Here is a 12,947-nt window from a genome sequence, read left to right as displayed (position 1 = left end):
GGGAAGAATTTAAGAGGAAGAGTCAAATGATTTGGAAAGCCCACTTTACAAAATGAAAGTCTTCCCAGAATTTAAAAAATAAATTCTGATAAGTTTAATCAGGTGTATATATAAGATTATCATCAAAATTCCATTGCACCATTTTGTGATGTCTATAGCAAAAATATTAAAATTTGAAGTAGTCACCTCGAGAGTTCTAACACATGCTAAATTCTGTTTGCTTCCTACCCTAATGGATCTAAAGGATCTATGATTCTCAGATGATAATTCCTTCTCTCTTCCTAGTCAGAATTTGCAAAGTGTTTAGTAAGGTACCTCCTAGGGAGCTGTTGAGATACACATAGAGGTTCAGTAACTTGCTCAGAGGATAGCCAACAGTTCTCATTGATGGGATTCGAACCCAGATCTTCTCGACTTAAAACTTAGCCCTCTATCCTATCCACTATTATCATGATGCCTCTGCTCCTTGGTGAAAGCACAGACTTATTTAGGAAATAAAACTTGTCAAACATACTTGCTATTTTTGCAAAATTTGCCTTTGTTGAGTCAAACATGTCGGTAATGCCAAGAGCCTTCAGGGAATCCTTCAGATCAAGTTTTGCTACTGCTGTGAATCTGGTACAAGAAAAGGAAATAAAACAAGGAACAAACATGTACTATTAGAATACAAGAAAAAACAACCTAGGAAATAGGACTCAGTAGCAAATTTTAAAAATAGGAATTTAAACTAGCATCTTAATTCTCACACTCCAAATTTAAATATCAAGCAAACAGAAGCAATTCCGAACAGTAGCATCACAGACAACATGTACATGTGAAAAGGAAGTAAGGGAGGAAAAACTCAGTGTTCCCTTCTGCTTAAGCTCCTTCCTCCTGGGGGGGGGGAGAGAAAGACTCTGAAAATGCCCTCTTTATTCTCTAATCCAGAGCAGATGGCAAATGTATGAAATAGAGTGAAATTTTCTACATTTATAGATGTAGGTGATTGTAATGAACTAGTCTAATTGCTAGTTATTTCTGAAATATGTTCTCAACACCCCAAATTGGAGCTTGGGATTCATAATCCAATTTTATAGAGCTGGAAGTGACCAGAGTACCTGAGTCTGACCATTCTCATTTTGTGAATAGGGAAACATTGGTCCAAAGAGATAGAAATGACTTGTCCAAAGTCACACAACCAATAAATGGCAGCTCTATGACTAGAACCTAGGTCATGTGACTCTTTGCCTCCAAGACCTCTTTTAAGCTATCAGATCATGTTTATTAGAGTGGTAATCCTATTTCAGTTTTCAAATTTAATCCAACAAATGTCTATTTAGTACTTCCATCTTATCTTCAGTCCAAAGGCATCATGATGTTACTTACTTGGGCAAAATCAGCTGCACTCTCTTTGGTACCATGTTGGTCATCCAACTCTGTATTGTCTTGGTGCTGATGTGAGGGATGATGGCAGAGAGTGGGGTGGTGCTCTCTGTAGGCAGGGCAATCAACATGCTGATGCTTTCTCCATGGTAAGGGAGTTCAATGAAATTGTACCATAAGTCATTAGGTGTGCTTGCTGACCCTAAATAGGGAAAAAGAAATCAGAGTCAGCTTCAGTACAGCCTCCATGGTTTCCTAGAAAATTCACAGATTGCCCTACTCCCATGTGCAATGGTGCCAACTGAAAGCAACAAACTGTTCACTAGGACATCCTCCAGGGGAGGAGAGCAATTCAGGTTGACATTTCCTCTTCATAGACAATAGCTCTCAAGGAGGAACAGGGCCAAGTATAATTACATCTTCATTCCTCATGCGGCTTTACATTTCTTCAAATTAAAAGGAGGTCTGAATAGTAAAGCTACTGTATTTCACAATCACTGCCTTTGCCCTGGTGTGGAATTCAGCTGAAATGCAAGGGTAGAGACTTTGTCTTTGGAAATACTTTCAAATTCTGGACTCCATATTAAATGGGGATCAATTCTGAAAAAAAAAGAGTGAATGCAGGCTGCCTTGGTGTCAGGCTATTTGCACAGAGCAGGAACAGGAATAAGGGATGTTTTACATTTATTTCTGTAGCCATCCAAGTAAATGCCTCCAGAGATACACAACACTGTGACTGACAGATTTGTATATAACCTCTAGAGCTGGTTCATTTTTCTTTTTCAGGTTTTTGCAAGGCAAAGGGGGTTAAGTGGTTTGCCCAAGGCCACATGGCTAGGTAATTATTAAGTGTCTGAGGCCAGATTTGAACCCAGGTACTTCTGACTCCAGGGCCGGTGCTTTATCCACTGCGCCACCTAGCCACCCCTAGAGCTGGTTCATTAATATATATATACAGTATATGTGCATATAACTACCATCGAACTGGCCCATCAGTACATGCTCTTTGGATAATGTACTGTGCTCTGAACGGGGGAGAATAGATTGTCTTTTGGGGACTGTGTAATGTTTTTAATGACTCTTCCCACCCCCAAATTTTCCTTGAAGCACTTCTTTTTTGACATCAATATTCTTCTAGTGATGTTGTAGGTCTATGAATCATGAAAGGCTACAATTTCCAGCCAACTTTCAGTTGAAACCATCCACATGACCCATTAAAAGTGTAATGGGTGTATGACCCATTAAAAGTGAACCCCTTAAAGAACAGTAACTGTCTGACTTTTTAAATATACATTGCACTTAGTAAGCTAAATGTTTTTTTTTTTTATTCATTCATTCCCCAGAAGAGGAAAGTTGTTGTGCATTCAAGGAATAATGGAGAGATGCATCAGGTTCTATATAGCCTGGGCAAAATGCTTGCTAGCCCATTAAATAGATGCAACATGTGAAATACAGAAAAAAATCACCCTGAGTCACTGCAAAACAAACTCAATGTACATATGGCATTGTACAGGGGTCAAACATATAGCCTGGGGCAACATTTTTGAATGAAATTCAAATCAGATTAAAAAAAGTAATTGGTAAATATTTAACAAAATAAATAAAAATACAATCGAACATTGATAACATGTTTTCTAAGTCAATATGCACCTCTGGGGAGCCTTAGGTATAGTTTAGTAGCCCCTATTTCTATTTTACTTTAGCACCACTGCTTTAGAATCTGGAGGTTAGTTGAGGTGAGATAAGATTTAAATTGGAAGATTGGGTCATGAACAACTTCACTATCTTGTATGAGTTCATGAGTTCACCTAAGCTGTGCAGGGGATAGTTTCTTGAAAGTCAAACCAAAGCAATGAAGAAGTGTCTCTAAATCTCTATGACAACAGGGTTAAAGTCAGTCATAATGAGGGTTGCATTCTCTTTTCATTTTTCCTTTCCAATCAATTATAATACCCCAAATTCTAAAATGTGAAGTTTAAAGTGGAGGTTAACAGAGTCCACCTTGCTTCCTCAATGATAACCTACCCTCTCCCCTTCCCAACTCCCAAAGGAGCATCTCTAGCATACAAGGCAGGTAGGACATTTCAGTAAAAAAGGAGAAAGTTGTAGAACCAGCCTTGAGGAACATCCCATATTACCATCTAATCTGGATGCAGACTTCAAGGACCTTCCAGTATCCTTCCTATTTTCAGCCCTCTTGAAGCTTCAGTTGCCATATGGAAAATCCTTTAATAAATTTCAATCTACTCTTTGTTACAGCTATAATGACCTATTTGTTATTCTTCATACTCAACAACACTCCATGCCTTTGTGTTGGCTGTAGACAAAGAAATCAAGACAACTGGTGATGACCTGGGATGCAGTGGATGATGTAGATGTCTTTGATGCCAAACCAAGCTCTAAATGGTCCACAACAGGTGCTGAGTAAATGCAAATTGATTAATGGATAATATTGAATATTGATTAATGTCAAACTGAAGTTTCTTTTTTTTGTTTTTTTAAACCACTTTCCCTAGGTATGGATGCTGTATGTTCTCATTAATCCTTTTTAGGAGAGGCTTTCCCAGGCAAAGGTAGGAATCTAAATAGATAAAGGGGAACTGATCAAGTCTTTTCATTTGAAAAACTCCTAGAACTCATACAAATAGCCTTCATTAAAATGGATACATTGAATGATCCTCATTTAAGAGTTGCATCTAGGGGTGTGCATGAGGTATAACAAATGACCAATGAAGAATCTCACAAAGGGAGTAGTATAAAGAATTCCAGAGATCTAATATGATTAGGAAAAGACATGGGACATCATGTAGCAAGAGCAAGGGATGACTGATGAAGAGTACTTATGTATCCAGCAGTTATCCTTCCCATGCCAAGGGACCTAACAAGAAGGTCCACAGAGTTTAAGTTGATGGATTGCTGTCCAGACAGATGAAATGAAATGACAGATCCATCAATATACTGGTAGATCAAAGTATATTCCTAATCTTCCTGTAGTACAAGAGTGGCACAAATACTAATTTCCTACATTTTTTGGACAAATAAACAAACATTTAGAGGTGAGGTGACCAACTGGTGCAGAGCTAAGATTCTTGACTCCAAGTCTGGTTTTCCCCTTACCACTTGAAACCATACTGATTTTAGAGGCAATGTAGTAGTACCATTAGTAGAGAGATGGTGTCATTCACAAAGACCTGGGCTCCAACTCTGCCACTGATACTTATTGGCTGTGTGACCATAACAAAGCACAGCAAACATAGCCCCTTAAGGCCCCAGGAAACTTTTTATCCCAGTAACTTAGGGTGCAAGTCCTTATATACATCACTGGAAATTCCCTACATGGATAAAAATCCCTCCTTTAAAAAGCAAACCATTCACACACCTCCTAATAAAGCGTTGTAGAGATAATAGAGTATCAGCAGCAGCTTGAAGAGTTTTGCTGTCTTTAAGGAAGACAAATCAATGGCCTAGAGGGAAGTTGGCTTTTCTTTGTAATCCAGAATTCTTGTCTAACAATCAAGAAGGATTTATTAAGAGTTTACTATGTTGGGTAGCTAGGTGGCATAGTAGATAGAATGTGAGACCTGTAGTCAGAAGACTCATCTTCCTGAGTTCAAATGTGGCCTCAGACACTTACTATCTTAGCTATGTGACCTTGGGCAAGTCACTTAACCTCATCGTAAAATGAACTGGAGAAGAAAATGGCAAACCACTCCAGTATCTTTACCAAGACAACCCCAAATGGGGGTCACAATGAATTGGACACAATTAAAATAACTGAAGTGACTGAACAACAAAAAATGTTTCTAGCCAATGCACAAAGTACTGGAGAGATAAAGAAAAGGCTAAAGAGAAACAAATTCCTTGCCCTCAATGTCCTAATATTTTAATGGCCAAAACCCCCCAGATTTACCCAATTTTATAAAAGATATACACAGAGTAGATGGAAGGTAGTAATCTTAGCAGAAAAGGCATTAGCATCTGGGGAGATTGGGAAAGGCCTTTTGAAGAAGATGGCATTTTTCTCTATCAGGAGCAATAGTTTATTGGGGTAGTCTGCCCTCTTCCACAGGGTTCTGGAAACCTTCTGTCTGCCATAAAGTCTACCTATAAAAAACACAAATAAGTATGCCCCTTTGTGGGATATAGGGCATATTCCCCAAAGAATATTTTGGACCATAAAATGCAAGAGAGCTAGTCCAGCTAGTGGAATGCAGGACACCAGTTTCTCTTTAAAGAAGAAATGTTTAGACAAGCATATTAGTGTAACCTTTTGGAACATGGTGTTCCTTCTATCCACAGTATCCAGACAACAAGGCCACTCAGCTGCCCCAGCACACAGGGCCACACTCAGGGATACATAATAACTCTCAGGATATGAGTGACTCTGTTCTTTGGTTATTTGATCCCAAAAGACATGAATTTTCTATTTTTTCCCTCACTAGCATTAGGCATTAAATATTCTCAAGAAAATGAGCTGAATTTGCAAAAGCAATGTAAAGATTATTTGTATTGTTTTGATTCCCTGGAGAGGAAATGATGATCCTCTCAGTCTTAATTCAGAAATTTTCTATTTGAGAGTTCCTGTGATTTCAGTAGAAATATTAAGACTATTTAGAAGACTGGGGTAACTTTTTTTTCCTTAACAAACAACATTTTTTTTTAATCAGTTAGATTAGATCATTAAAGATGAAGAGAGATATAGGTCAGGGGTAAATGTATGTGACCTTGAACAAGTCAATTAATTTCTTTTGGAGTTTGCTCATCCATTATTTTCAGATTGGAAAAAAATGGACTAATATGATTCTTTCCAGGTGTAATCTATGACCCTATGAATAATATTGTGTCAACAGTCAGGGATGGACTATGCATATGTGCAAACATAAAAGCAGATCTCTATGTAGGTGAATGAAGATTTTATAAATCTACATATATGTATATGATTTTTGATTTCCATTTATAATACCCATAACTGTCCAGTCTTTATGTATAGTCACTGACACAATTTTCTTGCCTCTCATACATTCTTGTATCTCTATGTTCTAAATCACAAATATGTCAGTGTTCATTCATATGCATGTTATAAAATAGTTAAATAAGGCGGGTAATGGAGTGGCTTGAAGAGAAGGACATAAACTGAGAGTCTCCCTCTGAAATGAAAGAAAAGAAAAGAAAAGGAAATATGCCTTTTTTCAGAGACTAAATTATATTCTTTCACCATATTTTAAAAAATAGGAATAATTCACTGCATGATTTTATGGAAATTTTCTAGAAACCTAATCTTCTTGAACGACACTTTACTTCTGAAGTAGTATTCTAAACACAAGATATTTCAATGACCAAAAGATATCACACCTGCTGCAGTTGAAAGTTATTGTTCTCATAAAACAATGAATCAAGAGCAGAAGGGAGTATAGGCAGCCTCTTGGCAGAACACAAAAAGTTCATTCCCTACCACTAAGGTATGTCCCAGTCCTAAAATTCTATGTTCTTTGTGCCACATTCTTGGATATTACAATCAATATCTTTCCCAATTAGAAGATTTGGGGGATGCTTAAAAAAAAGGAGGCAATCTCATTTGACAGATTGTAAAGAAAAATGATGGGAAGATAAATATCTTTCCTTGAAGAAATTGTAACTTAGAAAATTTGAATGAAAAATTAGAAATTAAGGAATGAAAAAGTGTCAAAAAGATCACAGATCCTTAGAGAGCCTTTACATTTTCTAGAATTGTGGTCCAATAGGGAAGCTCACTCAATTATATCTCATGCCTATCCTTAGCCCCCAAAGAGAAGATATAAAAATGTGAGATCCTTTTTGGAAAAAAAAAACCCTCTAACCAAAGCCAAAGGAATAACTTTAAGTTTATGCCACTTTTTTCCCTTTTCAAATAAATAATTCTAGGAAGATTTTACATAGGAAACAAGCTCTTCTGGTCCTCAATACACTAATCAACTCTTATCATAAATGGTCAAATGTCTTCCCAGGACTATCAAGAATTTACTTTGTGAGTCTATTACCCTCAATTTTAAAAAAAATATCTTATGTACCATATAATTTTGCTGTCTCTCATATTTTATTTTCTCCTCAAGGATATGATTTCTCTCTCAATACACTCAGCTTTGATCAATGTAAAGCATGGAAACAATGTAAAGACTATCAGACTGCCTTCTATGGGGAGATGGGAAGAGGGAAGGGAGAGGGGAGGAGAAATTGTAAAATTCAAAACCTTACAGAAAATGATAGGTAGAAACTACTATTGTATATAATTGGAAAAAATAAAATATTAATAAAAAAGAATTTACCTTGTAGATAACTGGGCAATGTTATGAATGTGTATGCTAACAGTGGGAACTAAATATGAACTTCCTAGTTCATGAAAATATTAGGTTAACACCCAGAAGATCTGCTAGTTTAAAAAAAATTTTAAATATCATTGCATCAGAAGAAATCAATCTAGTAATAATATCAACAAAGTGAATATCCATTAGTATTCTGAATTTACATCTTTGGTTTGTGTGATATGCATTTCTTTAGACATCTCATTTATTAAAATGTCTTCTATTTGCTAAATACTGTATTAGATACTAGACAGAGCATTGATGAAGTGCTTATAATCTGCCATATATGGTGCTCTGGGAATGTAAATATAAGCCAGCAAAGCAAGCTCCTACCCTCAAAGGAGCCTCTGTTATATTTTTAAAATTCACTTTTATTTTCTTTTCAGTTCTGACTTTTCTCCCTCTTCCTTTCCATCTCTCAACCAATGAGAAGGCAAGAAAAATAAAACCTATTACAAGTACGTAGTCAGGCAAATCAAATTCTGCATTAACCAAGATGAAAGATAGAAAAAAAAACCTCTGCACTGAGTTCATCAGCTATTTTTCTAGAGGTGGAGGTGGAGAGAATGTTTTTATCATAGGTCCTTTAGAATTCTGGTTGGTCATTGTGTTGATCAGAGTTCCTTTTGCAATGGGGAAAGACAACACATAAAGGAGGAATGGTGAAGATTGTGGGGAGATATTACTGAGGAAAAGCATGGCCAGGGTCCTTCCTAAAATAGCTTTTTGTTTAGTTGCTTTTCAGTAGTGTCTTTGTGACCCCTTTTGGTGTTTTCTTGGCAAAGATATTGCAGTGGCTTGCCAATTCCTTCTTCAATTCATTTTAATAATGAGGAACCTGACACAAACAGGGTTAAATGTCTGAGGCAAGTTTTGAACTCATGAAGATGAGTCTTCCTGCTTCCAAACATAGTGCTCTGGATATTGCACTACCTAGCTCTCCCTCCCAAAATGAATTAGGTTCAAATTTGGCTTCTGATGATTTTTACTAGTATGATCTTAGGAAAATTACTTAACCTCTTTGGGTCTCAGTAAATGAAGGGATTCAAATCAATAGTCTTTAAAGGGTCCTTCCAAATCTAAATTTGTGATACTATGAAACTCTGATTTTCAAACAAAAAATTAACATTAATTGAATGTCATCTAAGAGCTACTCACTGTGTTAGCTGCCAAGTCTGCCATAGCTATGTGTCAGACTATCAACATGGGTCTATAAGATGTTTTTTGGTTAATGTTTCAATTTTTCTAAAAAAAAAAGTCAGGAATTCAGAGATAAAAGAAATGGGGCAAACTAATAAAGATATTTCTTGGGGATAAAAAGAACAATGAGGGGAAAAAAACCCACCCAGGAAAGAAAATTTACATCATCAGGAAATAATGTTGACCTGGTCTGCCCAATTCTGGATCATGATTTTCACTAATGGCCTTGGACAGATCATTGATTAAGCAAAAGTTCGAACTCTTATCATAGGCACAAATGCTTGCTAGGAGTAGATGAACCTAGGGCAGCTTTTATAAATCACTACATTGATATGATGTGACTATAGGAAAATCTGCTCAGTTAACAAAAATTGATTCTAACATGCTTGATGGAAACCACTTATCTAACACAGGACATGAAAATAATTAGTTTCCAGTTTATTTACTCTGTTTTCAGTATGACTCAGTGTAAACTTTCCAAAATGTTTAAGTCTAAGCTTCCATCTACTTTTCTAGTATTATTTGTTAAATCTCTTCATGTAATTTTTGCTTCAATCAAATTGACTTGCTAGAGATTTTAGCTATGTGATCCTCCATCTCTTCCTTCTGTCTTTGTATAAGTGGGTCCATGTGTCTGAGTACACTCTTTCTTTTATCCTGCCTCACAGAATCTTTAACCACCTTCAAAGAATGGCTCAAATGTCACCTCTCTACAGAAGCCTCTCCTGAACCTCACTTATTATATCAGCATTACTCTGGTATTATTTTACATTAATTTCTTTGTAAATGTTGCATTTCCTCAATCCCAAGAGAAGGAACTTCTTGGAGGCAGAAAAAAATGCTGGTTTTTCTGTCCCCAGTAACTTATCTGTAATAGATATTTATTTATTAGATAGCTATTAAATAGATATTTATTAAGCTTGTCATTGAACTGAATTTTTAGGAAAAAATGTTCTCTCTATTGATATTCTACTCTCTTTTTTTGCCCCTCCCCAATGAGAAAAGCAAGTAATTTGAATATCCTATTTTTTCCTATTAAAAATTGCACTCTAGAAACGAATGGCAGAATTTGGCAACTTTTTTTCAACCTCTAATAATTCTTTAAGAGTTTAGCTCTGTTAATCATGATTTAACTGTCAATGAGAATGGCTTGATATATTATATATCTAGCACAATTCTAAAAATATACTTCCTTCTCCAGCCAAAGATTACCTAAAAGAGTTTCACAAAGAGTAAGTAAACTTCATGTCTGATTAGAGAAAATACATATGGCAGACCTGTGTAAAGATTGGTAAAGAACATATGTTGATTATTCTGTTAATCACTATAGCAATGCAGAAACTAAGGGTGAAGACAAGTAGTTACACTACTTTTTTTTTTAAAAAAAAAAGGTGACTGGGAGGCATAAATCTTTCCCCCTTTTTTTAACCTTCCTGGGGTATAGACTATTAGTATTATTGAGTCAAAAAATATGCATGGTTTTATAGCCCTTTGGGAATACTTTCAAATTGCTCTAGAGATTAATTGAACTAGTTCATAACTCCACCAACAATGCATACCTACTTTCCCTCAACTTTCCCATTTTTTTTTAGGCTTTTGCAAGGCAAACAGGGTTAAGTGGCTTGCCCAAGGCCATACAGCTAGGTAATTATTAAGTGTCTGAGACCGGATTTGAACCCAGGTACTCCTGACTCCAGGGCCAGGGCTTTATCCACTATGCCACTTAGCTGCCCCAATGCTGTTGCATTTTGAAGAAAGTTATTAAGATATTCATCCCTCCTTTCACTTTCAAACAACCTATATATATGTCGATATATGTATATTTATCTTTATTTATTTATAAAGTCAACTTCTCTCTGGTATTTCAATAAACCCAAAGTCATATTAAATATATCTCAGGAGCTCAAAAGACACTTTCTTGAAAAAGCAAAAGTTTTACTAGAAGGGGTGGCTAGGTAGCACAGTGGATAGAGCGTGGGCCTGGAGTCAGGAGTATCTGAGTTCAAATATGACCTCAGACACTTAATAATTACCTTAATAATTACCAAGCCACTTAACCCCATTTGCCTTGCAAAATCTAAAAAAAAAAGTTTTACTAGACTCCCATCCTCCTAGGAGGCATATTGGTAGTAAGAGATAGGGAAGGGTTATCACTTTCAAATAAAGTGTTCCTTCTAAGTGGCTATTTACAAAGTTATTTAATAGGGATAGCTAATGGAACAGCCCACAGTTTCACCATGAGTCAAAAATGAAAAGATCTATTAAAAAAAAAAGACAAAAACAGTTCTTGGTATATTGTGAATTTTTAGGAGCCATTTAGGAATAGGTTTTGTACTGTCAAGACCACAGATTCATTGGAGAATTTGTGTTGAAGTTTAAGTTGTTTGAAGATATAAAAATGTAATATTGGGAATAAAATAAAATTGGGAATAAAAAAGGTTTAGATTCAAGTCATAAATGGCACAATTTTCTTTCTTTTTAAAAATTATTATTTAATTTTATTTTCAGTTACAAATTGAGGCCCTTCCTATACCTCTGTCCCACCCATTCAGATGATATGCTAAATAACATTAGATATGAAACAATATAAAATTATTTCTACATTATCCATGTTCTGGAAAAAAACTAAGAATAATAAAGGGGAAAATGCTTCAATTAGCATTCTGCATCTACCTGTTCTCTATTTGCATGTGGGCAGTATTTTTCAGTACGAGTCCTCCAAAAGACTTTTATTCATCAGTTACTAAGCCTTTCACAGTTGTTCATCATTACAATATTACTGTTATTATGTACATTATTCTCCTGTTCTGCTCACTCCACTTACCAGCAGTCCTAAGAAGTCCTACCAGAATTTTTTTGAAACTACTCCTTTCATCATTTCTTATAGAACAATAATATTCCATCACATTCCTACACCATAACTTATTCAGCCACTCCCCAATTGATAGATAGTCCCTCAATTTCCAGTTCTTTGCCACCATAAAAGAGCTGTTTACATTTACACGTATAAATCTTTCCCCGGGGAGGCTAGGTGGTGCAGTGGATAGGGCACCGGCCCTGCAGTCAGGAGTACCTGAGTTCGAATATGACCTCAGACACTTAATAATTACTTAGCTGTGTGGCCTTGGGCAAGCCATTTAATCCCATTTGCCTTGCAAAAATTTAAAAAAAAAGGTTACTGGGAGGCATAAATCTTTCCCCCTTTTTTTTAACCTTCCTGGGGTATAGACTATTAGTATTATCGAGTCAAAAAATATGCATGGTTTTATAGCCCTTTGGAAATACTTTCAAATTGCTCTCGAGATTAATTGAACTAGTTCATAACTCCACCAACAATGCATACCTACTTTCCCTCAACCAACCAGCAATAAATGGCAAATTTTAAGCAGTAATCACTACTAATTTAAATTCACTCCTGAGTGTTTCAGTCGACTCCATTATGAAGTATTTTTATGATGAAATACTTACTAAGCCCAAGGGCTTACAAAGAAAGGCAAAAAACAGGCTATTCTCCCATGAAACTCAGTCTAAGGGGAAGATGAGAACATGTAGAACAACTAGGGACACAGGATAAACTGGGGGTAATTTCAGAGAGAAGACACTAAGATTAAAGTCTGGGAAAGGACTCTTGTAGAAAGTGGGGCTTTAGCTGAGATCTGATGGAAGCCAGGGGAACAAGGAGGGACAGAGAGAAAATGCCTGTAATCAGGAGATGGAAGAGCAGAGAGGCCAGTGTCACTGGACTTCAAGGCAGGTGAAGGGGAGGAAGGTAGAAGAAGACTAGAAATGAAACAAACTGAAGATCTTATATTTGATCCTGGAGGCAACAGGGAGCCACTGCAGCTTGTCGAATATATAGAGGTGTTTTGGTTCAAATATCCAGGATTAAAAAAAAAAAAAAAGAAAGAAAGAAATCAGCCTTAATTCATTTATGCCATGATAATGAAGACAGAAGTCTTTAAGCCATTAATAGGAAAGTTCACAAGATCTTTAAATGGAGATAGGGACTGGATCTGTGATTTCATTGTCATAGGGAACTCCCAATTC

The 12,947-nt window shown here is 36.2% G+C and overlaps 1 protein-coding gene and 1 long non-coding RNA gene across 2 annotated transcripts in view; one reads left to right on the top strand and one right to left on the bottom strand.

Annotated features, from left to right (window-relative positions):
* SERPINE2 (serpin family E member 2) overlaps positions 1 to 12,947 on the bottom strand; it is a 77,227-nt gene that overhangs the window by 6,314 nt on the left and 57,966 nt on the right. Inside the window, exons 5-6 of the mRNA XM_074191263.1 lie at positions 1,366 to 1,564; positions 515 to 615 (exon numbers count right to left, since the gene is read on the bottom strand). Of these exons, the coding sequence (XP_074047364.1) occupies positions 515 to 615; positions 1,366 to 1,564 (300 nt within the window). The remainder of the gene's footprint in view (positions 1 to 514; positions 616 to 1,365; positions 1,565 to 12,947) is intronic.
* The window catches only part of LOC141490883 (uncharacterized), a 37,693-nt gene that overhangs the window by 5,386 nt on the left and 19,360 nt on the right, over positions 1 to 12,947 (top strand). The window contains exons 2-3 of the long non-coding RNA XR_012469381.1: positions 3,622 to 3,779; positions 3,879 to 3,935. This is a non-coding gene — a long non-coding RNA (uncharacterized LOC141490883). The remainder of the gene's footprint in view (positions 1 to 3,621; positions 3,780 to 3,878; positions 3,936 to 12,947) is intronic.

Source organism: Macrotis lagotis, chromosome 6 (assembly GCF_037893015.1).
Source record: "Macrotis lagotis isolate mMagLag1 chromosome 6, bilby.v1.9.chrom.fasta, whole genome shotgun sequence".
NCBI lineage: Eukaryota > Metazoa > Chordata > Mammalia > Peramelemorphia > Peramelidae > Macrotis > Macrotis lagotis.
This window is presented reverse-complemented; position numbering and strand designations above follow the sequence as displayed.